Raw genomic sequence first — 27,416 nt, 5'->3', positions numbered from 1 at the left:
AGGTGGAAGGATCGCCTAAGCCCAGGAGGTTGGGGCTGTGGTAGCCATGAGCATACCGCCACACTCCACAGCCTGGGAGCCAAAAGTAAGACCTCGACTTTTATTTTGAGTTTCAAACAAAGGTTATATGAAGAGGAAAAATTCCATAGAATCTACTACTGAAATAGAGGTAAGGCTTGTGGATCTCACAGACAAGAGTGTGGGGGTATGCCTTTCCCTCTAGGGAGGAAGGCATAAAGGGGGCACTGGAAAAGATTTACAATGCTGCTTTAATCGTTTCCTTTTCTAGCATAATTGTTCATTTGTGTAAGTTATGCTTGCATTTGGTAGAGTTTGTATAGTAACTCTATATGAAAGTCATGGTGGGCTGGGGACGGTGGCTCAAGTCTATAATCCCAGCACTTGGGGAGGCTGAGGCGAAAGGATTGCCTGAGTCCAGGAGTTTGAGACCAGCCTGGGCAACTTAGTGAGACCTTGTCTCTACAATAAAAAAAATTAGCCGGGCATGGTGGCGCATGCCTGTAGTTCCAGCTACTTGGAAGGCTGAGGTGGAAGGATCTCCTGAGCCCAGCAGGTTGAGGCTGCGGTGGCCATGAACGAGCCACTGCACTGCAGCCTGGGTGACAGAATGAGACTCTGACTCAAAAACAAAACAAACAAACAAACAAACAAAACCCCACCAACCAACAGGTAGACAGAAAAAAAAAGTCATGGTTATACATTTGTAGGGACTTGGGCTTGCACAGGTAATCTGGGTGCGATTTCAGAATGTGCTGACTGCTGGGGTGTTGAACCTCATGTACAGGACTAGCCTTTTGAGAAGTCTAGAAACAGCGGCTTTGCCTGGCTCTCTCTCCCCCCACTCTGCTACACACACATACTCCTGGCCCATGTCAGCGGCAGGCTCCAGCACTGAGCACAAAGGACATTTGTTGCATGTAATCATCTCATAAAGCTGACCCATTTTCATTATGAATAATCATGATCGTGGGGGGTGAAGGAGAATGGGAACTCCACATTTGAAACTATTCAAAGGCCATGATTCATTTTTCCTCTCTTTTGTTAAGAAGCCCATCTCAGTTAGATAATTTGTAGCAAAGTTTTACCCTGGAGCGAGTTTCCTCAGTCATGTTAAATTCATGGGGAAAATCCTCCCAGGATTTAGAACTGAAAAATAGCTTTAATAACGGAAACGCTGATGTGAAGAGCAAGGAAAGGCGGCATGTTCTAACCATTTAGGGAAAAAATGGGTAAGACGTTACTAATAAGCTGTGCTATATTTTTATTCTACCATTTTCTTCATCTAAAGGAATATCAAGATGAGCTTTTAAATTCTGAATGACTACCTGACAGTTTCCCTCTCTAGGGCAAATTATTACCAGTGTTTTTATTGTGCTATTACCTTTACTAAAGACTCAGAGGACACATGATTACCAGAGCCCAGACGAGGAAGTGAGATGTATCTGTGGACAAGAGTGCAGTGAACAGAACTGGGGAGCCCAGCCCCTTCTTGATTCCCTTTCAGGATCTTTTTGGACACTGACCTTCTTGTGAGTGGGGCTGGGAGTAGAGGTGGACAGGGCCTATAGCATCCCGGCCACATCTCCCACCAACCCACCCATCCCATTCAACCCATCCATCCAGCCAAACTGCTCCCTGGCTCCCAAATATGCCACGTTTTCTTAACATGATTCTTCTGCCCAACTTTCCTATCTGGCAAGTTCTGACTCGCCTTTCAAGACTCTTCTCCAATGGGACTTTCTTCCAGAAAACTTTCCAACCTTGAGCAAAATGAATGGCATATTGTAGTACATGTAGTACCCAGTACTTGCTTCGATTGTGGAACTTGGTAGACTGGACTGGAATTATTAGCTTACAGCCTCAACTCCCCTTGGTGTCCCAGAGAGGGTAGGGACTGCATCTTAGATATTGTACCCTGCAGCTTAGAGATTCTCAACAGCAGCACTATTGAGATTTGGGGCCAGAAGATTCCTTGTTTTGGGGGTTACTCTGAGCATTGTAGGATGTTTAGCAACACTCTCTCCTAAATGTGCATTATCAACTAAATAAATGCTAGTAGTAACCTACCTTCCAATGTGACAATTAGAAAAAAACGTCTCCAGACATCACTCAAGGCCTCCTGGCGGGCAATATCGTCCCTGGTCCAAAACCACCACCTTGTCCCTAACAGAGAGCCTGATATAGTCTAGCTATTTAGTGCATGTTTGCTGAGTTAATAAATCAATGACCAAATTAACAAATAAAAGGCAGAATGAATCAAATGAATAAAGACCTTACCGTAGCTTTTACACATGCATCGAGTCAATCTTGGAATCTTTATTCCTGCAGTTAAATCTCTTTAGGAACTGACCTTACTTTCTTGCTTTCTCTCATAGCCTTTGCTCCTTGCCTGTGGGCTCCTTCACATTCTCATGCCTTGTCTTCCTTTCTATCCGTCCAAATCCTGTACCTACTTCGAGACAAAGAACAACTTACCTACTTCAAAAAGCCTGCCCCAATTCACTTGTATACCTTCATAAATATACTATTTTGGGCCTTAGATCTATTTATCTTTTTATTTTACAAATGTGCATAGGTACTTTCTTCTTTTCTATTCCTTTGAGTCAGAGTCTTCTCACTCTGTCACCCAGGCTGAAGTGCAGTGGCATGCTCACGGCCACCGCAGCCTCTACCTGCTGGTTCAGGAGATCCTTCCACCTCAGCCTTCCAAGTAGCTGGAACTACAGGCACGTGCCACCACGCCCAGCTAATTTTTTGATTTATTGTAGAGACAAAGTCTCGCCATGTTGGCCAGGCTGGTCTCGAACCTGTGGACTCAGGGAATACTCTCGCCTCAGTCTCCCAAAGTCCTGGGATTACAGGCATGAGCCACCGAGCCTGGCTGGTACTTTCCTCTTAACGAGACGAATCGATCTTTGATGGAAGAAAGGGCTTATTCCTGTAAGTTTTTCCTTCGCCTTAACACTATCGCAAACTTTATGAACGAGTACATTTTTTCTGTTAATAACTGGCAGGTCTTTTAAATCTGTATCATTTGTGTGGAACTGACATAGTTTTAAGAGGCATAGGGCTCTTTTTTTTTTTTGAGTTGGAGTCTCACTCTGTTGCCCAAGCTCAAGTGCAGTGGCATGCTCACAGCCACCCCAGTGTCGACCTGCTGGGCTCAGGAGGTCCTTCTACCTCTGCTTCCAAGTAACCGGAACTACAGGTGTGTGCTACCACTCCTGGCTAATTTTTTGATTTATTGTAGATATGAGGTCTCACCAAGTTGCCCAGGCTGTTCTCAAACTCGTGGGCTCAGGCAATCCCCTCACCTCGGTCTCCCAAAGTGCTGGGGTTACAGGCTTGAGCCACCGCATCCAGCCTCTTTTTTTTTTTTTTTAAAGTAGGAGTCTCACTCTGTCGTCCGGGTTGGAGTACAGTGCCATGCTCATGGCCACCACAGCCTCAGCCTGCTGGGCTCAGGCAATCCTTCCACCTGAGCCTTCCAAGTAGCTTGGACTACAGGCATGTACCACCACGCGTGGCTAATTTTTTGATTTATCGTAGAGATGAGGTCTCACTAAATTCCCCAGGCTGGTCTTGAATCCCTGGACTCAGGCAATCCTCTTGCCTCTACCTCCCAAAATGCTGGGATTACAGGCACCACGTCTGGCCAGGGCTAACTCTTTAATACGCTGCAGTTGTTTTATAATTTCAAAGAAATTCTGCAAATCTGAATAAAAGTAATTCATAAGATTTTGAGACTTCTGTGAGAAGGCACTAAATATGATAAACAATGAGAAAGACAAGAATGGTCATGTTTTGTCTTAAATACTGATTGTGCTCAAAATCCACACAGGCTTCTTTCCCCATTGTTTGGTAAAACTATATTAGAAACTTCAACCTTTCTAGCTTATTCTGTGCCCTCTAAATATGCAAACACCCCCTGCACCTCTCCTCTACAGGCATATATGCAGTGACTTGAGATGCACTTTTTTCAGCTTGTGTTTGGAAATTTCCCCACATTTCTGTTCTATAGGACATTTCTTTCTCAAGTTGTTCTTGGAAGAGTTCACGCTTTGTTCATGTGTGCTCTCCTGTGGGGCTTTCTGATCCTCAGTGTTCCATGGCAGAGTTAAGGGAACAATCCCCTGAATTATCAGCATTGCATTTCATCTCCCCATCTTGTGACAGGATAAATACAGAGTAGGCATACTGTCATCGGGTACAGTGGGAAAAACATCTCAAGTTTCACCACTGACTTTTGCAAATTTTATTAAAAAGATCAAATAATGCATTTGTTCAAATTCTACAAATTTTATCTTGGGCAGACCAACCTCTTGAGGCTTCAGTCTCTTCTGAGTTCCAAAGGTCCAGGCTGTCCATTTAATCCCCTGTTGCACCTTTGTTGTACCTTCATTCACCCTCTCCTCCATGCCTACCTAGATCCTCCCATTTATAATGCAAACCAAAACACAGCTCTTGGTACTCCCTACACCTACAGTACCATCCCCTTGATTACTTTCACATCCTTACTTCACATTGACACTCAGCTCACCACTATCTGGCAATCTTGTAATATTCCCTTACTTTTTTTTTTTTTTGTTTTTGAGTGGGAGTCTCACTCTGTCGCCCAGACTGGAGTGCAGTGGCCGCTCCCGACCACCGCAGCCTCGACCTACTGGGCTCCGGCGATCCTTCCGCCTCAGCCTTCCAAGTAGCCGGAATTACAGGCATGCGCTACCATGTCCGGCTGATTTTTTTTTTTTTTATTTATTGTAGAGATGAGGTCTCACTGAGACCCGTGGGCTCAGGCAATCCACTCACCTCAGCCTCCCAAAGGCACGGGATAACAGGCTGAGCCATCGAGCCTGGCTCTTCCCTTACTTTTGAAAATGTATTCACTTTCTCGGGCTCTGAAGTCTCCCAATACTGCCATTTTATGGCTTTCTTGGTACTCCCACTCCCTTTACCCTGCTGCAGTCCTCAGTGTAGCTGACCTGCCTCTCTGTAGCTGTCTCCTACCTAGCTTAGCTTTCTAGCTCTTGAGTTTTCCCTATCCCATTATCTGTTCTTTCTCAAAACCCTTCAGTCTCATATCTCACTTTAGATGTAGGTCATTTCAGGAATCCACCTTCAACTTAATTTTTTCCCTTTAATAGTCCTATAGATGACTTTTAATAATGTCATATCTTCAAACATGAATTAAGTATCATGACACCAAGGGCTTCTCTATCATCTTCCTGAATTTCCAATCCAAGTTTTCAACTGACTCCAGGTTTGCTCTTACAAGCATCTCAAATGCATCATGTCCAAAACCCAGAGCAATTTCCTTCCTACTCCCATGGCTTGCTCCCTTGTTTGTCCATTTTTTTTTTTTTTGAGTCAGAGTCTTATTGTCATGTCATGATAATTTTAAATTTCCAGGTCTCAGTAACTTAGCAGGTGCTCAGTGAAGATATTGAATGAACAAATGAGCTAATTCCTAGAAATGGAAGATTGACTTACAATAAAAAAACAAATTCCCCACCTCCAATTTTTAAAAAATTATTTACTGCCTTCAACTCACAAATAATTATGTGCAATATTCTGCACTCCAGAAAGCATTTTGTGAGGCACACAGATGAGCACACACTGGCATGAATAGAGCAGTCAGGACCTAGCAGCAGACTAGTAGTCCTGCGGGAATATAGTCCTAGACTCTGTAGCCCTAACCCTTAGTGCTAGGAACTAGATGGACACCCGTCTTGATCAAGTCACACACTGACAGCATCAGCTGGATTTTTCAATTGTTACTTCCAAGTTTGCCAGTTCCTTCCAGTCCTTTTTCCAATTTTTACTTTTCATTTGCTTATGTATATGACCCCATTTTCCCCTACCTTCCAATATTATCACCCCCAAATATAAAATAATTGGGTTAAATAATCTCAATTAGAGTCAATACCCTAAACACATTTTCAAATTGTCCATGTAGGACCAATTAGATACTGTGATGATATCCTTGCTCGTTTTTTTTTGAGTCAGATTCTCACTCTGTCACCCAGGCTGGAGTGCAGTGGCATGCTCATGGCCACCACAGTCTAGAACTGCTGGGCTCAGGCAATCTTTCTGCCTCAGTCTCCTGAGTAGCTGGGACTACAGGCATGCATTACCATGCCTGGCTAATTGTTTTTATTTTAGAGATGAGGTCTTGCCAAGTCACCCAGGTTGGTCTCGAACCCTTGGACTCAGGCAATCCTCTCTCCTCCATCTCCCAAAGTGCTGGGATTACAGATGTGAGTCACCATGCCTGGCAGTTTGTGTGTGTGTGTGTGTGTGTGTGTGTGTGTGTGTGTGTGTGTGTGTGTAAGAGACAGGGTCTCACTCCATTACTCAGACTGGAGTACAGTGGAACAATCCTAGCTCATTGCAAACTGGACTTCCTGGACTCATGTGATCTCCTATCTCCGCCTCCCGAGCAGCTGGGACCACAGAAGTGCACTACCACACTTGGCTAATTATTTTATTTTTTTTAGAGACAAGGTCTCACTGTTTTGCTCAGGCTGGTCTCGAACACTTCAGTTCAAACAAATCATCTCACCTTGGCCTCCCAAAGTGCTAGGATTACAGGCATGAGCCACTGTGCCCGGTCAGCTCATTTCTTTTAAATGAATAAAACAGGCTTAAATGACAATAACTATGACAATATACACAACCATGTTTGCTTTAAAGTCTTTATTATCTGGAATATAAAAGACAGAGGTCCTCTAGGATATAACAGAGTTCTCTATGTGGAAACATTATTTTTTTACAAGTGAAAAAATAAATACCTCTTGGAATAAAGGCTTATATGCTAATATGTGCCATAAAAAAGTAGAGTTTTAATATTTGACAAAATGTCTGTGCAAAGAAACAAATGCATAAACACATTACTGCTACATTAAGGCAATATGAAAAGTATACTCGAAATCTCAGTAAAGTGACAGTGTAGGTTTCTAGCTTTACCTTAGCTAGTATTGCACCCGATAAGGTCATCTAGGTTTCCAACATCCCAGAAAACCTGCTAGCTGACCAGCTTCCAAAATGCCCAAGTGGGAGTAGAAAACATGTTTAATATAGAAACAAAAAGAACCAAAATCCCTCGGAAACATACAGAGAGGACAACCCAAAGTTAATACTTGAGCATTTACTTAAAAAAAACCCAAAACAAAAAACACTCCCCCAACACAAAAAAGGATATAATATCTAGATATCTACGATAAGGCTGTAAAAGGCTTGAGAGTTCAAGCAAAGCAACACCAAGCAGTGAAGCTGCAGTCGAGTGCTTGGGAGAAGTGACGAGCCACCCTCCTTTGTATACCACAAGACCCCCATCTCTCAGCAAACTCTGCTTTTCCTTCCCATCTCCCTTTTCAATCAGAAATAAAATATTCCATCAAGAGGCCCGAGGAGTGCTTGACTACTCCACAGCAGTCTTAGAACCAAAAGGCTTGAGGGGTAGGGGGTGGGGGAGTGACAAGGGATAGGAAGCCACCCACATTGAGTGATCTGCTTTCCACTAGCCGGACTAGTTTAAATCTCACAACATTGTTGTCAACTTTTTAAAAGCCACAGAGTTGATTTTTAAACCTATTTGCCCTCCAATCATCCTTGAACAAGTTATACAAACAGAAATGACATCAAATGACGACTATTACTTGAGAAAAATTTTCCTATTAAAAATGTTCGGAGCTCCATGACCATACAAAAAGAACCAAGTAAATTCTTAAAACTAATTTTTACAAAATCTGCTGCAGGTAGGAAACTTACCTCGGGATACATTAAGGAGACTTACAATATCATTTCCTAAAAGGTATCCATTTTTTGGCTATGTTGCCACTTAACTGACATCAAATATTTAACCTATTCCTTTACTTGATCATTAACAAAACAAAACAAAACAAAACAAAACAAAACAAAACAAAACAAAACAGTCTTAGGAATGTATCTGTGTCCCAGAGCTCTTCCTGGTCCCCACCACTGGAGTTGCTGATTCTATGCATGGATATGTTTTTGCAGTGAGGACTAGTTGTGTTCTGATTTTTCTTCCTTTATTATAAGCGTTGCATGGCAGATGGGTGTTGGAGTACTTATCTTCTCCACAATCTATAATTTTTATAGTTTATAATAGTGCAGTTCATGGAAACATGGCAGGTCCAATAAATGCACAGAAGATTAGATTACAGTTAGATTGAGAAGACTGGTGTGGGTTGGCAGATAGACATGCTGGACGTGCTCCACATGTGACCTGCAGACTGGACATGACTGCAAAAGAGAAGCCAACAGTGCTTGTTAGAATGAAAGCCTCAGGGGGGCTTGTGTCTCCTGCGCCCACCCTCAGTCCCTAGAGCTGCTGCTTTTCTACATAAGTTGTAATCACAGTGATTTCTGGCTTTTCATTGGTATAGAGCTTTGCCTTCTCATGAGTTTGAAAGTTTATACTTTACAAGGGCTTAAAAATAAATATTATGAAAAAGTATACACTGAAGGAAATTAATTAGGTTTTTACCCAAACGCAAAAGAAGGCACATTAAGCAATTACTAAAGACTTCTTTGTGCAAAATGTGGTCTCTACGTGTGTAGATTATAACACCCCAGGCAGTGATGCAGGAGACTCTTCCTGAAATTGTGTGTTCTTAGCTCAGCTGATTAACTCAGGTCAACATTACCGGGCTGATGCTCTATGGCCAGGGAGCATGGCTCTGTTCACAGACTCAGAGGACAGTTCTACATTCCTGGCCTGGTTTCTCAGCAAGCATGTGCCCTGAGCCCCCAGGGGATAGACAGGCATGAGGATCACAATATGTTGGTCATATATGTGGGCAGAAAAAGACAAGTCCATGACAGCTCTTGGGGAAATAACTCATGGTAGTAGCATGGTCTATTCTAAGGGCAAAGGTATCTTGAGGGCTCATTATCAGGGCTCATTATCTAGCCTGAAATTAGCTCTGAAATCAGCAGCTTCTGAAGGACTAGGTGTTATTTAGGGCTAATTTTACATAAGACCATAATGACATTTCGCAAACACTTCTGAAAAATGAAATTTAATTGAAAAAATTATTTTAAGAGGAAATGTAAAGTTCCTCTTCATGCAAGAATGCAAGTAAAGGAGAACAAATTATGTGAGTTATTTTTACTTTTTATGTTAATATTAAAATGAGATTGACCTGCTAATAAAACAGCCAATCCAGCTGGGTGCAGCGGCTCATGTCTGTAATCCCAGCACTTTGGGAGGCTGAGGTGAGAGGACTGTCTGAGCCCAGGGGTTTGAGGCCAGCCTGGGCAACTATAGAAAATACAAATAACTACAGGAAATAACTAGAGAAAATAATTTTTTTTTTTTTTGAGTTGGAATCTCACTCGGTCTCCCAGACTGGAGTGCAGTGGCCACTCCTGGGCACTGCAGCCTCAACCTGCTAGGCTCTGGCGATCCTTCCACCTCAGCCTTCCGAGTAGCTGGAATTAAAGGCGCACGCTAACCACGCCCGGCTAGTTTTTGGTTTATTGTAGAGACGAGGTCTCGCCAAGTTGCCCAGCAGGTTGAGGCTGCGGTGGCTGTGAGTGTGCCACTGCACTCTAGCCTGGGTGACAGAGTGAGACTCCAACTAAAACAAACAAAAACAAACAAAAAAAAATCCCCCTTCAGGCATATGCAGCAAAAAGGGGAAATTAATCACAAATAATCATAGAGTATACAACCCACCCAGTGGATAATTGAGAAGTATGCTTCTGTAGTATTTTAAGTAATAAAGACCACCCTCACAAGTGTCAGAAAATGGAAGGCAACACGAAATGTAAGGGGAAGTCTTGGATCAGACCTCAGGATGTCTGCATTCCAGTCCCCGGTTCAGATGTGTTACCCTCTGAATCTGAGCCTCATTTCCAGAACTTGAAAGCAGCCTATGATTTAGAGCAATTATGCTATTGCAAATAGTATGCTAATTCAAAATGTTTTCAAAGAGCAATACTTTTAAAGTCACAAAATACAAAGACCCTTTCCAGGTGAAGATGGGAATCCCCCACTGAGCCAGTACCTGGCCTCCACTCACTGTTAGGTGGAGGCACAGGGAGCCTGCAGGCAAAAGCAGGCCAGCTGCCACCCCTACCTGCAGCTGGGCAGCACAGCTCTCACAGCACACAGTGTGGCCGCAGGGGCAGAAGGTGGAGTTGATCTCCTTCTCGCAGCACACCATGCACAGCATGGCTTCCTTCAGCTTGCGCAGCTTCTCCTGCAGTGCCCGGGTCTGCTGGCAGCTGAGGCCCTCACAGCTGCTGCAGTTCATGCTGCTTTCTGAGGACTTCAGAGGCGAGTTTGGAGGGCTCTGGTCGCTTCTCGAAACAAGGTCCACAACGCCGGCATTGTACAGAGCCCTCCTTGCATGGTCATACACCTCCTTTGATGTTCTTTTAATATCGAAGACATACTTCTTGCCAAGGTTAATGTTTTCATTCAGAAACAGAGATGCCAGGTGGCCTTTCAAGTCACGACTATACTGCATCATGACCGCGCTGGTCACTGTGTCACACCTGCAAGGCAAGATTGAGCATCTACTTTAACACCGAGCCTAGGCAGCTCTATAGTTCACTGATGTCAGTAAGAATAGTCACATCATCAGACATTTAATATTCTTGTCTGCATATGTGAAAATAAATTCTTTCAGTTTTACGTGTGTAAAGAGCTCAATGATTCCACCTTCAGTGTCTCCAAAGTATCTCGGATGAAGCAGCTGTATGAATGGAGGATGGTGAGCATGCACCTCCTCCTCCAGGCTGTGAGCTGCAGCATCCAAATCAGCTTACGGAAGAAGGAGGACATTTTTCTTTGAAGTCTTGGCTTTTGTGTTAAAAATATCTTTCAATTTTCCATCTTGTTTCCACAATTTATCTATTTTAACATTAAAAAAATGTAAAGTTGCCTTCCAAATAAATTTCTTAACTTTAATTTTCCAAATATTCGAGTCCAATCACAACTTGGCTTAAAGTAGCCTCTGGAATGAGGGAATCAGTAATGTTATTTTTAAAAAATCCTGATTTATTCCTATAAAATCATTCTCATATGCAGTAAGGATTCAGGATAGTAGCTCTGCCAGAAAGAAAAGATGACCTATGTCATCTTTCTGCTGAAAAGGGGCATGCAGCAGTGGACCCCTCCAAGGCCCAACCACTCAGGGTTATCTTTCAGGGGAGGCAGTGGTAAAAGAAAATACGGTAAGAGATAAGCAGGGGAATGTGTTTGTGTAGCTCACACACATGTACTTTCTGTGGGTAGCACAGGAGTGTGTTGATAAGGGCTCCACTGCTACTGCAGAGACAAAATGTTCAAAAGCAGTCCATTTCTTAAATTCGGTACTAGACTCACTAACACAATACAAGAAACTGTGGAAATCTTGTTGTCATCTAAACTCTCAGGGTTGCAATGCTGAGGTTATCAAGTAAATAATAATACGTGCCTGTAGAAAGCATGCGTTTCAGTTATTGCTCGGTAGAGGCCACTGGCCGCCCTGGTGCTGATCATTTTAAACAAAAGCACGATGCTGTTCCCAGACTCCTTGGTGACCGTCAAGTATACATTCTTTCCTGATTGGGTGGCCATCTGCACCACAGGATAAGCTATCCTAAAACATGGAAGAGAAAGGTGAGCTAGCCCAGAAAGAGCGATTTGTCACAATACATGTACCTTTGTAGGATTCCCGTTAGCTTATGACCCAGCAGAAAAAGCAGACACCTCATCTGGGGCTATCCTATCACCACGATGCTCCCTAGTTACACAGGCATGCTGAAAAGCAGTGGTGTATATGTGAAGAAGAGTGTGGGACAAGCTTTGGGGGTGTGCACATGTGTGTGTAGTGGTAAAAACAAGACTTTCATGGCAGTGAATGACTTATTTGAAAAAGATCAACTCTGTCACACTGTATACTTAGATGGGCATTTTAAAAATAATTAAATGAATAAAGTTAATAAACATAAAATGAAACCTTTTATTCCTAAGAGAGGACTGTCTCCCTCTCCATTTTCTATTTTCATGTTGAGTACCATAGGTGTATACACATGCTTAGGTAAACAAAACGTAAGCCTTGGCTTACCTATTAATTGGGCTAAAGTCATCTTTACAAATTGAGATTCCTTCAGGTCCAACCCCAATGAGGAGTTTTTGCCCTTCGCTGTCCCTCACAGAATGCCATTCTATGCCATAGTTTTCCATCGCTGACACAATCTGCAAAACCTGGTATTCAGCTGAAGCCTGGCTGGTCCCTTCTAACTCCTTATGCTTTGCAACAATGCTGTAGGACACCAAAAGGGCAGAGAATGAGATAGAGAGATTAACTTATACAGTTTTTAGAGATAAATCTATATAATTTTCACTAGCCAATTATACCATCATTTATGAATCACAACTTAAAGCCATATATTGTTGATGTTTCATTTATTTAACGAACTTATTATAAAAACTTCTAAGACACTGCTCAAGATTTTGACTAATAAATATTCAGTAGAAAACACGTTGGGGATGAATTTAAAGAATTATGAAAATCTCTAAAATATATATATGACAAATTTATATGTTGGAACTTCTCATGCATTTGTCTACATATACTTTATAAGTTTTATTATGATGTAATATTATAAGGAATTGATTAGATCACTTACAACTAAGAAAATATAGGATTTATTTTCCCTATTGTGGAAGACAACCTCTAATATGGTCCTTGATGACCCTGCCTCTTGGTACTCATGTCCTTGTGTAATTTCTTTCCCTTGAGTGTGGGCTGAACTGATGACTTGCTTCTAATAAACAGAATATGGCAGAAGTCAAGGTTGCTACTCACTTCTGAGATTAAGTTATAAAAAGACTATGACCTTCATTTGGGGTGTTTTCTCTTGCTTTGACTTGATCAGTCCCCTAGGGGAAGCCAGCTACCCCATTGTGAAACAGCCCTGAGGCCCATGTGGCAAGAACAGAGGGCTGGCCAACAAACCACAAGTCAACTTGGAAGTAGATCCTTTCCTCAGTTGAGCCTTCAGATGAGACTTAGCTCCACTAACAGCTTGACTAAAGTCTCATGGGCCAGAGGACCCAGCTAAGCCATGGTCTAATACCTGACCTATAGAACTGTGATATGATGTTTTAAGCCATTAAGTTTTAGGGTAACTTGTTATGCAGGAATAGATAACTAAGATACCTATGTTAGGCCTCTTGATTTTTTTTTTTTTTTTTTTTGTAGTTGGAGTCTCACTCTGTCACCCAGGTTGGAGTGCAGTGATATGCTCATGGCCACCCCAGTGTTGACCTACTGGGCTCAGGCAATCCTTCTGCCTCAGCCTTCCAAGTAGCCAGAACTATAGGTGCACGCTACCACGCCTGGTTAATTTTTTGTTTTATCGTAGAGATGAGGTCTCACCAAGTTGCCCAGGCTGTTCTTAAACCCATGGGCTCAGGCAATCCCCTCACCTCGGCCTCCCAAAGTGCTGGGACTACAGGCTTGAGCCACTACACCTGGCCAGACCTCTTGATTTAATTCTTGTTGGGATGAAGAAAACATCAATATATAATAATAGACGTTTTATTTTAGAAGACCTGTATTCTTAAAAGGTCAGAGACTTTAAAAATCCTTGTTACACAGCATTTCATATAAGGATATTTATTTACACGGACTATGTTTTACAAGTTTCTCAAATAAAAAGCTAATGAATCTTTTAAAAATAACTGGTTAGCCCACTCTTAACCTCACAAATTGTATGTACCAGAAATTTGTTTTCTTCTGGAAACACTTATACATATCATAGTTCTATCAATATAAACGTAACCCTGACCGCAATCTCACCTGTTCAAGGCGGCACAGGTGAGCTCCTTGGCACACAGCTCCTCATAGCTATATTTGGCAGTGTTCTGGTTGTAGTCTCCAAATTTGGTCTGAGCCAGGAGGGCGCTGAGTTCCACTGCCTGCTCTGGGGAACACAGGAGATGGCCAGCCAAGAGGGCCTCCTTAATGTGCAAGAAGAAGATATGCCTGCAAAGCAAGGAGAGAATGAGGTTATGCTTGTGGATAGCTTCAAACCTCAAACGCAGCCTGCTCAGCAACTTCACAGTCACTTTGAAGTAAGAAAAGCAGAGCAATTTTAAAAGTCACACCCAAAATGCTTAACATTAAAGAATCCTTTTTTTGTTATTAGTATTAAGACAAAATAAGAATAAGGAGTAGGTTTCTCTGGAATAAAAATTATGACCCAAACAAACCTAATTAAGGTTTAGTAACATTAAGGATACAAAATATTAAATAATTATACACAAGTTTCTGCATTCTCATGTTTTAAAATAACTTATCCTAATCAGTAAAAATTTTACCTCAACATAGATCCTGATATAATCTTAAGGAACTCTAATTCCAGCACTTTGGGAGGCTGAGGTTAGTGGACTGCCTAAGCCCATGGGTTCAAGACCAGCCTGGGCAACTTGGCGAGACCTTGTTTCTACAATAAATAAAAAATTAGCCAGGCATGGTAGCACATGCCTGCAGTTCCGGCTACTTGGAAGGCTGAGGCAGAAAGATCGCTGGAGCTCAGCAGGTCGAGGCTTCGGTGGTCGTGAGCATGTCACTGCACTCCAGCCTGGATGACGGGGTGAGATTCCAACTCAAAAAAAAAATAAGTCCCCCAAATCTCTAGTATCAGCGACAGCTTCACTCCTAAGAATCACACTCAGATACCCCCTAGAGACTTCACCACCTGATATTCTTTCAAACTGCAACTTCAGCTCATTCAAAACAAAACTCAGTGTCTTGTTTTCCAAATCCACTTATTTTCCCAATGGGAACTGTAGACTCACTTTTGACCCTTCATCCTATTGCATCTACTTTCTCGCCTCTGAAAACACTTTAAATCCAGTGCCTCTCTTCTTATTTGTATCTCCTCAGTACGACTAGCAGCAAGAATTTACACTATTCTCTGAGCTGCTCTCTTCCTTTAGACTCTGTACCTGCGGTTCACCTTCCAAGCTGTTGGCTTCTAGTACAAACTTGTCATTTCTTGGCTCAAAATCTTTCAAGGGATTCCCAGCGTTTGCCAAGGAAGCAGGTTGTTAGCAAGGATCCGAGGGTTCTCCACCATCTGGCCCCCACTTTCCATCAGTCACATCTCCTGACATTCCCTCCAGCTGCCATGCTCCAGGAGAGGAACAATTCTGCTCCCTGGAAAATCTAGGAAGCATGCTCATGCCTTTGTGTCTCTGGTCTTCCAGCTCCCTCTGTCCTAATGGCCATTCTTTCTGCCCCTTTGCTTGAATATCCTTGAGTCTGCATCACATGCAAACCTTCTAGTCCTCTATAATAGTATTGGACATAACATGTATAACTGTTACATGGAAGCTGATTTCTTCAGTTCCATGAACATCAGAAAGCTCCATAAATGTATGTAAAACTGCATATTATCTGCAATTAATTTATATTCCAACATTAGTTTCATTCTGTCTGAGTCTTTCCTAACAGAATACAATACTATACCCTACACTTACTAAAAAGTGTGTCACGTTTAGAAACTCCTCGTGGCTCGTGGTTGTAATCCCAGCACTTTGGGAGACAGAGGTGAGAGGACTCCCTGAGTCCAGGGGTTCGAGACTAGCCTGGCCAACATGGTGAGATTTCATCTCTATAATAAACAAAAAAAATTAGCCGGGTGTAGTGGTGCATGGGTGTAGTCCCAGCTACTTGGAAGGCTGAGGCTGAAGGATCACCTGAGCCCAGCAGGTCGAGGCTTCACCATGCCACTGCATTCCAGCCTGGGTGACAGGACTCTGACTCAAAAATAAACAAAAAATATATAACAGGGGCTACATTGAGTCTCAAAGTGCCAAGCTGACAAGAGTCATATTTTATTGAAATAAGAAATGTTTAAATTCAATGTTTTGTGCCTTCTATAATGATAAATAAATATTTAAAATTATCAAACTCTGCCAAATACTGCAATTTTTCTTTATTCAAGGCCCCTATAAAGAAATCACAGTAAGAATGTGTAATAGCCTGAAAGAAGATAAACATGGTTTTTATTAACCCAAACATCTGCTGTCTTTAAAGTATTTCTGACATACTGCTAAACTGAGAAGGGATCCCCCAATGGGGCAAAGAAATCATCACAAAAATAACTTGTTTTAAAATAGCCATCTGAGGATGGGGAGCTAGTATTCTCAGAAAGCCGTGGTGTAGCAACACTGCTTCAGGCCTCAAAAAACTAAAAAGATGGACATTTGGTTAACTTCATCTTGGTGAACAGACCTACGTCTCTGTAGTCAATCAGGTAGTGTGTTGTCAGAAAACTAAAATCTGAATCTAGGCTTATATTAAAGAAGAAATTATGTGCTGAAGGATTTTAAGGATATACTGCCACAAACCTAGTCGTCTCAATTTCATTACTGCTTATGTAAAAGTTTCTTTTAACTTATTTTCCAAGTACAAAGTTACAGACTAGTTCCTGCTTTATTAAACAGTAAGTATGGCCTGCAAAATAAAAGTTTTGAAATAGATTCAATTTTTTCCAAGCTATCCATGTTAGCTTCTGGAGAGACAGCTGCTAAAACCAAAGGCAAAGCAGCAGTAATAAAATGTAAACAGGTGGGCAGAAGTCTGAGAGTGATGCTGATCCTCTCTCAGCATGTGGGTCAGAATTTACAAAAAGGTCAGTAGTGGGATGACTGACCTTTTCCACATACTCCACATTCTAGGCCAGGCTACAGACAGTACCCAGTAAGCATGAAAAATCCTCTTCCTTACTGTTTACATCAACTTTCTGAGAGGCCCTTCCCGCATTTTGCAGTTTGATGGCCATAAAGCAGCCTCTTCGTTGTGCCAGCCCTAAGCTGGGGTTATAGGGTGAACATGTCTGATAGTTCCTTTATGGATGGAACTTACAGCCTTTTAGAGTGAGGGGACATATCCTATCAAAATATCTCTAGCCACAAGCTGGCTTTTGGGTGTCAAGTTTATGCTCTTGGGGAGAACAGCACAAAGGAGTACTGGTAGCCAAGGCCACTAGTTATGATGAGCTATCAGTGGACTCCAATATGCTCGATTCAGAGAGAGGATGGTGGAGTTCAGAGACACATTTCCAACAAGGAATTCAGTGGTGGCCCAATATTTATGGATGGTTTTGAATCAAATATTTTCTCCTATCATTTTCCCCTTTTACCATCTGGACTGAAATTGTCTGGCTCCTGGATTTTGACCCCTGCTTCTTTTGTAAAGTAAGTGAAAGGTTACCAATATTATCAAAACAAGCAGATATAGCCAAAGAAGCTGTGCCTACAGTGAATTCTTTTTTTTACTAAAGATCAAAAGTGGATGGCATCTAATTCAATATACACTACAATCCAGAATCACAAACAGAAAGAAAGCTTTTTGGAAAAAAAATTTGGATGTATTGTGAATACATCCTATAGGCATGAGCTCAATCTGCATTTTCTAAACATTTTTGGGGTTAGACCTCGAAATTCATGATTTTTCTTTAAGTTTTACCCAGTCACTAAGAAAATCAGTATTTTCAATATATAGATCACATTTTGGGGTCCAAGGTGAAACATTCTGGCTAACTCATGCCCTGGTATCTGGGGTACAAATGAATTCACACTGCAGCATTATGGGAAGATTTTTAAAAATTGGGTAAAAGACATGCCAAATTTTAATATTAAAGAAAAAAAACTAATATTCTTAATATAGTGTTTGTTTCAAAGTACTTCAAATTTCCTTTTAAAAATTAATTCCTTTTTATAGTGTTAAAGAATGAAGTTGGATCATCTATCTTTTAAGAGTTGCAATCAGAGAACTCTCCTCTAAATACAGGCTTGTTTCATAAAGCAATCATCTATAATCAAACAGACTTTCTGCAAGCCAATAGGGAGTGGCTGAACTAGTCGTCATGGAGAGTTACTCTCAGGTATTGCCCTCCAGTTATCTTACCAGTTATACCATTTTGAAGAGCTTTTCATGACAATGGTAAAACAACTATATCCAGGTTCACTATTAAACTCAAGATTTAAGTAACTAACCTGCAACACCTTTAAAATGGCTAAGTAGTTATTTTTAAAAACTCTTAATTACCAATAATTGAGCTGTATTTCTCCCAGAAAGGCATGACTGACCCTGACTACGGGGAGTAATGGCTGGTTTGTCCCTCAACTCGTCAGACACCCACTGTGATCATCAGTAAGCCAGCTTCAGCCCAAATGAGTCACTAAACCACATCAGTTTATTTTGAATCAAACTCTGACTGCCAAGCTTTATTTTAAAACTATCAAATCAAAATAGAATTGCTCTAAGAGTTTTCTGTTTTGTGTCTTAGATTCCAGTAAAACAAAATCAGTTCAAGATGGATCATAGGCCTAAATGTAAAAGCTAAAACCATAATGCCTTAAAAAGTAAACACAAGAGTATCTCCATGATTGGGTATATCCAAGATTTCTCAGGATGCAGTCAGCAAAAAAACCAAAAAAGAAAAAAAATGGATAAATTAGGCTTCACCAAATTAAAAACTTCTACTTACAAAATGCATCAGAGAAGTAGTCAAGCCACAGGAGGAAGCATATTTACAGAATACATTTGACAAAGGACTGGTATCTAGGATATATAAAGAATTTCTACGACTGAAAAGAAAAGGCAAACAATAAAAGTTGGTAAATGAATAGACACAAGAAGTCAGTGGAAGGCCAATAAGCACATGAAAAAGTGTTTAACATTAAATGTCAGAGAAATGCAAGTTAAAACCACAACATTCTATACTACACACCCACTAGAAGGCCAGCAAGGGTGTGGAGGAATTGGACTCGCTTACATGTTTGATGAGAGTACAGAATAGCATAATAGCTTTGAAAGGACGTCTGGCAGTTTCTTATAAAATTAAACAATTACCTACTCTATGACCCAGTGGTTCCATTCTCAGGTATTTACTCAAGAGAAATGGAAACTTATGTCTATAAAAAAAAAAAGACTTGTACTATAATGTTCACAGCAGTTTTATTCATAATAGCTGGAAAACAGGTGTTCATCAATAGGAGTATTGAAAAACAAAAAGTAGTATATTAATTCAAAGGAATACTATCCAGTGATAAAAAGGAACCAACTACTCATTATATAATAATATGGATGGATCGCAAAAAATTTGTTAAGAACAAAAAAAGCCAGACACAAAAAAATACATACTGATGACTGCATGTATATAAAGTTGAACAGGTGGCTGGGCTTGGTGGCTCAGCCTGTAATCCCAGCACTTTGGGAGGACGGGGTGAGTGGATTGCCCGAGCCCACATGTTCGAGACCAGCCTGGGCAATTTGGCAAGACCTCGTCTCTAAAATAAATTAAAAAATGAGCTGGGCGTGGTAGTGCACGCCTGAAGTTCCGGGTACTAGAAAGGCTGAGGTGGAAGGATCGCCGGAGCCCAGCAGGTCGACACTAGGGTGGTCGTGAGTGTGTCACTGCACTCCAGCCTGGGCAATGGAGACACCAACTCAAAAAAAAAAAAAAAAAAAGCTGAACAGGCTTAACTAAATATGGAGAAAAAGATGACAGTGGTATGGAATAGGGTGAGTGGGGAGGGGGAGAAGGACGGTGATGGACTGTAGAAGGGCACAAGGGAACTTTCTGGAGTGATGCTAATGTTCCAGATCTTGATTGCAGTTTTATTTTAACAAGCACAGCCATTTGTCAAAGCTCATTAAATGGTATAATTAGGATTTATGCATTTCATTATATATAAATTTTACATCAAAAGAAAAACTGTGCAAATATTGAGTTCTAGTTAATGAGATGCATACTGAAGTATTTAGGAGGAAGTGTACTTACATACAACTTATTCTGAAATGCTTCAAAAAAACAGACTGATGGATGGGTAGAAGGACTGATAAATATGTAATAAAGCAAGCCTAGGTTGGGCTTGGTGGCTCAGCCTATAATCCCAGCACTTTGGGAGGCCTAGGGGAGCAGATTGTCTGAGACTGGTTCGAGACCAGCCCGGCAACTTGATGAGACCTTGTCTCTACAATAAAATAAAAAATTAGCTGGGTGTGGTAGCACGCGCCTATAGTTCTGGCTGCTTGGAAGGCTGAGGCAGAGGACTGCCAGCAGGTTGACGCTGGGGTGGCCATGAGCGTGTCACTGCACTCTAGCTGGGGCGACAAAGTGAGACTCCAACTCAAAAAAAAAAAAGCAAGCATAGTAAGCTATGAACAGTAGAATCTAGGTGGTAGTATATGGATGGTCACTGTAAAAAATCTTCAACTTTTTGGTATATTAGCAAATTTTCATAATTAAGAGTTGAGAAAATAATGCTAGTTCAAAATCCCCTAGGGTCAAGAAATCAACTGAGGCCATTGCCTTGCTAGACAGTGGTGTAGCCATGTGCTCTTTGAGCTATGCTGTTGCCATGCTTTCTAGCTTTGGTCCCCTCCCCCACCTTGGGGAGGAGAATTTTCTCTCTCTCTCTCAAATTTACTTTTAAATAAACTATATTTTCTAAATAAAAGAAAGAAATCAACTGAATAGTTAAACCTGAAATGAACCACCATACCTATCTACTTCTTGGAGGGCTTGCAGCTGAGAAACATGTCACAGCCAAATAATTACCAGATAATTACCAAGTTAGGTATCAGTTTAGGTTTTAGGAGATCCTTCTCAAAGCCCAAAGTACAAAATGGGAATCACTGATAAGCGTGCTCCTTCTGCTCTAAAGCAGTTAAAAGATGTGGAGAGCAGCGGCAGGGGAAATTCCCAACTTCAAAAGTGATCACAACCCACACCAGAAGAACACTATTAATTGAAAGCAGAAAATCTGCACTTCTAAAAAAATGTGCTTATTCACTTACAGTGGTTACCGTTGTAGGCAAACACCAATCTAGGCAACCCTGTAGGCTAAAAGTGTTAACTATAATCTCTTTCTCAACAACCTAGACTAGTCAGGAGTACTATTTAGTGCATTTATTCCACAAGGCAGGGAAAGCTCAGGCACTTTCAGACCTCATCATCTCTTTAACTGCCTTCACATCCTGAGTTACTTGCTAGGTCCTGCTGCTGATGTGGAAGAGGGCTGAGCCCAGGCTACAGTGGGACACCGTTCAGAGAACAAATACATCCAGTGTCCTTGCAGCTGCTCAACATTTGTCGCCTTGAGTTTGACCCCAAGTGCTTTCTAAATGCTCAGATTTTGTTTTAAATGACATTTAAAAAATGTTCTTTAAATACTTCATGCAAATATATATGTATCAGAAATTCTAAAAGAGACAGAACATGCCCAGATGGGAGCTCCTCAGCTGAAATACATATAACACAAACATCCTACTTTCTTAGCAAAAGAAACACTTGATAGCTGAAAATCAGAAATTCAATAAATACTTCCTTTGGAAATAATGTATATGTCTGCTTTTACCTTTTTTGCTTTCCAGGACCTATTTTGTGTTTGAATATGAAAAAAAAAGTATTATTTTACTCTAAGACATATAGTTGATATGAAGAACATAAATGACACTTTTACAATAGATCAACAATCTGCAACAGCATTATACAGAGCTTACCCACTCTGAATCACACAGGTAAATTATGTAAGCAATCTTTACCAATGCTAAGTATTGAAAGACTTTGGACATGACTTTTACAGGCACTGGCTAGGGCCCATCTAATTCAGTTGAATTAGTGTGAAATTATCTTTTAATACCTGCCTATAGTTTGCATGTAGCATTTGCTCTGCAGGTTTCAACAATGCCATCTTTCCTAGATTTCCACGTCTAAGTGATTTTTGTTGGAAGACAGGGAGAAACCTAGTTAATAAGTGATTAGTATTATAAATAGCTTGCAATTAGATAAAGTGTTGCTGCAACTTGCAAACAATCTGAACTTCATAAATGGTCCAGACAAGTGGTAGTTTATTTTAGATAAGAACTAATAGCCACAATAAACACATGATCTGAGATGGAGTAGAGGAGCTAAAAGAAAGGAAGTGAAAGAATGCCAAGCACCAAATAAGTTCTAAGAGAAAATAATAACTACAAAACTTTGTAACGGTGAGATTTCTTTTAGATACTCTCCACTTTTCAGTTGAAAGAAGCAAACTAAAAAAAAATTTCAATTTCCATAAGAAAACGTATATGATTTGTATCAGGTAATCCCATTTTTATTTATTTCAAAGTTCTTAATTCATTGATTCAACACATATTTATGCAATAAGCACTTGTTAGACTCTGGGAATACAATGCTGATCAGCTCCCTGTTTAATGGAATTTAGGTTACGAAAGTGACGGATAATAAACTGTCACGTAAGTAAATGTAGTACTATAAGCTGATTAAAGGCTACAAAGGAAAGACACATGATGTTGTAAAAGAGTTGGTCTCTAAAACAGGGTTAGAGAAGGCCTTCCTGGTGGTTTAGTGAAGGTCGGAAATCTGGGAGGGATTTAACAAGGGATGACGATGAGTCAAGCTCATCACTGTCTGCATCACTGAAATCTTGATGAAATTTAACATTCAGGATACGGTATTTCCATTAACACTTAGTCCAGGCCTTATGAAGTACTTGTACTAGGGTTGTTTTCTGGGAAAAAGAATTCAGGTGTTGATGAGTCTTAAGCAAGATTGCCCCTAGCAAAGACCACAGAGCTCTGCTAAAATATTGCTAAATTAGGAGAAATTTAAAGATTTTATTGGCAGTGGATGGTATAATTACCACTGTGAAGAGGAAGCATATACTTCTCTAATCTCTGGTTTTGAAAATGTTGACAAAATCCGGTCTGAATTGCTGTGAATAACTCAAAGCCTTTGAAAGGCAAGAATTTCCAAGATGATTATTATTTCAGATCTAATTCCAGAATACATTAATTTGTTTCATTTTTCGTTTAACCCACAGCATGGCAAACATCTGCTGAAAATACCTGCTGTCTCCATCTGATATATGCCAGCTGAAAAGTAAAAGACTCTCTTTACTCTAGATGCCCCTATTCAAGAGAAAAACATAATCTGGATAGATGAACAAAATCTAAAAACTGACCAAATGAGACCAAATCTATCAATCTGGGTAGACACTGGATATGTTTTTTCTGTCATCAGAAAAATGTATTTAGGAAAACACTAAGGAAAATACTACAAAGAGCACACGGAAGCAAAGAAAAAAGTTATTGTTAGGAGTGATCTGGAAACAATCTCTTTGGGGGTTTTCAAGTGGGATGGAGAGTGGGACTCAGTCTTGGAAGTCTTGATGGCTGGTAGTTGGTGGCAGAGCTGAAATTATAACACAGGGCTCCTGCCTGATACCTGGCAGTGCTTTCCTAGACAAACATGCCTTCCTGCCATCATTCTCACAAGGGCTTCCCTAACCTGATGTGAACTTGTATGTTACAGTAACTGCCTCCAGTTAGGGGACTCCTAATTCAGGCAGGCTACTTTAATTGTCCACAGAGGGCAACTCTGCTAGGATAATTCAGCACCATTTAATAAACCATCTAGACCAGACACATCCAATTCATAGCCCACAGGTCACATGTGGCCCAGGACACCCAGTGATGTGGCCCCACAAAGTCTTTTAACATCACATTTTTTTTTCCTTCGTGAGCCCATGCGTAGTTCCATTTTTGAAGTTCACAATCACACCTTATTCATGACATCACTTTTTGGCAGCACATACACTGGTGAGTAGCTGTTTTCAATTACGAAGCACACGAAGAGCAAAATTCAAACACTTCTGACACGCACCTTGACAGCTCACTAAAAATTATTACCACTTTTATCAAAACAGACACTGATAGATAAGTTTTACAAGAACAAGGTTAAATTTTCCACAACTTTTGTATCTCTTTTTCTAAACTTTATAATAAAAAATATTAAAAAAGAAATCTTACTATGTATATACACTAACTATATTATATAATTTATGCATGGACCAAGACAATGCCTCTTTACTTCATGTGGCCCAGGGAAGCCAAAAGGTTGGATACTCCTGGTCTAGACACTTTTGGTATACTACATGCACCCTCCTCATGACTTGACATGGAAGAGAGTAAAAAAAAAAAAAAAATCACTTCTCATAACTAGATTGTCAAAGCTAATACTAAATAAATAGATCTACTATATATTCGTGGCATTTTATATAAACATTCTACAGCAAATAGACATTAAAAAGTTTATCAACTAGCTTTATTTTGCTAACATTACATTATAAAAATAAGTATTTTTGTTCTGTAGTATCATACATATAAAAACAATGCTAAGTGTAAACTAGATGGAGTATAACTTCGAAGTTTCTAATTTAAAAAGGTACAAATGCTAATTTACAATCATTTTATGTAGTTATTACAGCAGAATGCTATTTAAACCTTAGATAGCATTTTCTTCAAGTTCTATATTTCAGCCAGCTCCATAAAAATAAATAAAAGTCACTGATACATTAAAAGCAGATTAAAAGTTAAGACTGCACTAACTTTTAAATATGATTTCAAAAAGGAATTAAAATCTATTAAAATTGCCTAGTTGAACCAGGTATGTACAATTTTTGAGTGCTATTAGTTATGAATCTCAAGAGTCAAAGTCAACTGAGTCAATAAAGAAAAAAACCAAGATAGGAAATTTTATTCAAGTTTTAATTCATAAAATGTCTCTATTTCTTGCACGAATAAAATGGACTTGATAATACTTATTAACCCAATTACAGGAAAGCACAGGTGGAGACCACCAAGTAGTCAATTATAAGGTTTGAATACATTCATAAAAGAAATGTATTATACTATTTTCACGGTATCCATTGCTTAAATGAAGTATTTTGTCCTCCAAACTTCTGTAGATTTAAAAAGTAAATTTGTGTCATCAATAGTGGGTTGCATCTAGAGGCCTTGAAATAATTGCAAAATCATAGTAAGACTACACAATGAAAATTCCAGTATGTTGTGACATATTTTTTCTTATTCCACTTCAAGTTATGATGATCACGTACAAAGTAAAAGCTTTTACTTGTTAGCTTTGAGTTAAAAAAAAAAAGTCTATTCTGATTAATACAGACAGCTAAAACATCCTTAAGCATGCAATCACTTAAACAAATTGCAAGACACTTTCAGGAACACTTAGGATTCAATATACCATCTTCCTTCAGAAACAAAATTAAACATTGGTCTCTACCTTTAAATCTCTATAACAAAACAAAGTGGAGATTTCAATGAATAGTATTTTAAAATGTGTTTCTATCAGTCCTTTGGTAAACAACACAAAAAATGACATGCTAAATATAATTTATGCATGGCCCAAGACATGCATAAATTATATTTAACATGTCATTTTTGTATTAAAAAATCTTAAAGGGTAATGTTCATTCATTGCTACTCAAAATTTTCATAATCACATGTTTTTCACAAGCATGGCAAATTTCTAACTCAAAGGATTGTGAAAAACATTAGGATTTAGATCCAAAGTTTGCTGTTGTCTTTACAACAAGTTGTTTTCCTTTTTTGACATGCCACTAACATATTGAAGTCTCTTGCATTTCAGCAATAAATATTAAATATCACTTTCCTAGTTTGGCTGATCTTTGAGAAAAACATTACAGTCAGTCCAGAGGGGAACACATTTTGTTTGAAAATTTAGACCACATGCTTCAGTTACCTACCACTGCTGGTAGTTTTTTACAACAAAGAGAGATAAATTCAATTTAAACTCAATGATCACATGTAATATATCTGTGGGATGGAATTCAATTACAGTGGCCTTTAAGAATTCTTTTACTAAGTTTTCAAGAAAACTTCAAACACTTTTAAAATTCGGCATGAAGTCAGAGCTCTCTGCTATACACTGTAATCTGACACTAGGCTGAAGAAGTTGACCAAGTTTAAGTAACCCAAGAGGAACTGTTTCCTGCTTTCTGTTAGAACACTCTACAATGACCTATAGTAACACTGCTGAGGCGGAGGTTACTAGCGGGCATTAGACATTGCTGCTATCAGGAAGCCAGTCCGGTCTGGTGGTTTTTCCTTCTTTCCTTTTTTGGGGGGGCGGGGGCAGGCTGGCATTTATCTCAAGTGTCTGAAAGAATTCAACCCTGCTCTCCTATTAAGTTTACAAAGACAAGAAAACCCCAAAGAAAGAGTCAGAAAATGCACGAAGGCCAACTATGCGGCTCCCTCTTCACCCCCAAAACAAGGGTCGTACGTTGGAAAATGTAAATTATGAAGAACTCTGTCTGTCTCAAAACACATTTGCCTGCAAACATCTCTGGAGAGGTGCAACACCCTCTTCTAATTGGAATCAAAGGTCTATTTGACATTGGTTTATTTTAGCTCACTTTACCTAGTCTGCTCCTGTAAGATGAGATGAGGCTCCACGAAGAACTTGACTCTCAGTTTAAGCCGGTAAGGAGCTAGCCCATCCATCTGCTGGGAGATCCGGTTTCTCAGATTTAGCCATAAACTTTCACCTTTGCTACCCGTAAATTGCAGTCCAAAATAATCAACTTCTATGATTCCCAATCGCCTGCACACCTAAAATAAAAATGAATGCAGCAAGGATGAGCAAATTGTTCATGTCAAAGCAAACACCAGCTCCATCTGAGACTGACTGCTGCATACTTTTTAAAAAAGTTCAACAGTGTTACAATTCCTGATCCAAGCTGGAAAAACAAAGTTCTATGGCTCCATTGATCCTAAACCGCGAGCTCTAGTATGGAATCTCGTGTTTCCTTTAATATCTGGGACATGACCAATTGCACTAGAGGAAAAAAAACAGTCCCCAAAAGATGCCTTCCAAAAAGGTCGAGGAGAGGAAACTACGGGGTATTTTCCTTCTTATTCCAATCACCGGAATTCCCTCCACCAGCACAATCTGCAAGGCTGATTTGGCGGCTTATTATATGGACAATTTTAACCATCTGGACTCTAAAAAAACAAACACATTGAGGGAACACGCCACAAGTGTCAGCTAAGCTTCACAAGCGGTTTCCAAACATCTCAGGTCTAGAGGGTTCGAGGGCACAGCGTTTCCCTGGGATCCAATCTGCTGTCTGCCATACCGGCCATGCACTATTTGGAACTATTCTGCTGCACTCTTAGGGGAACACATGCTTAAAGACATCCAAGCAGTAGGTGACCCAAACCTCGTCCTCTCGCCGCCCGCAAAGCCGGAGATGCAGGTGCCTGGTCCCTCTGAGAGGCAGCTTGAGAAGCAGCATGAGACAAGGGCCGGGCTTGTCTGCTAGGGAACCCCGGGCCCCGGGACTGCTTCGAGCCACCCTACCCTAGGACGCGGATGGCGCTGCCAGGCGCCACGGGGCCCCGACAGGCGGCATCACGAAGACACCTGCGGCAGGTGTGCCGGGCCGCCTGCTTTCGGACAAGTGCCGGGTTGGGGGCTGGGGGGCAGACCCCGGCGCCGGACGCCCCCGGCGCTGGATACCCCAG

The 27,416-nt window shown here is 40.6% G+C and overlaps 1 protein-coding gene across 1 annotated transcript in view; it reads right to left on the bottom strand.

Moving 5' to 3' along the window:
• Window positions 1-6,702: 6,702 nt before the first annotated feature.
• The window catches only part of MYLIP (myosin regulatory light chain interacting protein), a 21,692-nt gene continuing 978 nt past the window's right edge, over window positions 6,703-27,416 (bottom strand). The window contains exons 2-7 of the mRNA XM_021716658.1: window positions 26,311-26,501; window positions 13,845-14,030; window positions 12,105-12,302; window positions 11,472-11,636; window positions 10,128-10,548; window positions 6,703-8,286 (exon numbers count right to left, since the gene is read on the bottom strand). Coding sequence (XP_021572333.1) covers window positions 8,197-8,286; window positions 10,128-10,548; window positions 11,472-11,636; window positions 12,105-12,302; window positions 13,845-14,030; window positions 26,311-26,501 — 1,251 coding nt within the window. The 3' untranslated portion in view covers window positions 6,703-8,196. The remainder of the gene's footprint in view (window positions 8,287-10,127; window positions 10,549-11,471; window positions 11,637-12,104; window positions 12,303-13,844; window positions 14,031-26,310; window positions 26,502-27,416) is intronic.

This window comes from Carlito syrichta, unplaced genomic scaffold, assembly GCF_000164805.1.
Source record: "Carlito syrichta isolate Samal-C Ts95f unplaced genomic scaffold, Tarsius_syrichta-2.0.1 Scaffold308857, whole genome shotgun sequence".
Taxonomy (NCBI): Eukaryota; Metazoa; Chordata; class Mammalia; order Primates; family Tarsiidae; genus Carlito; species Carlito syrichta.
This window is presented reverse-complemented; position numbering and strand designations above follow the sequence as displayed.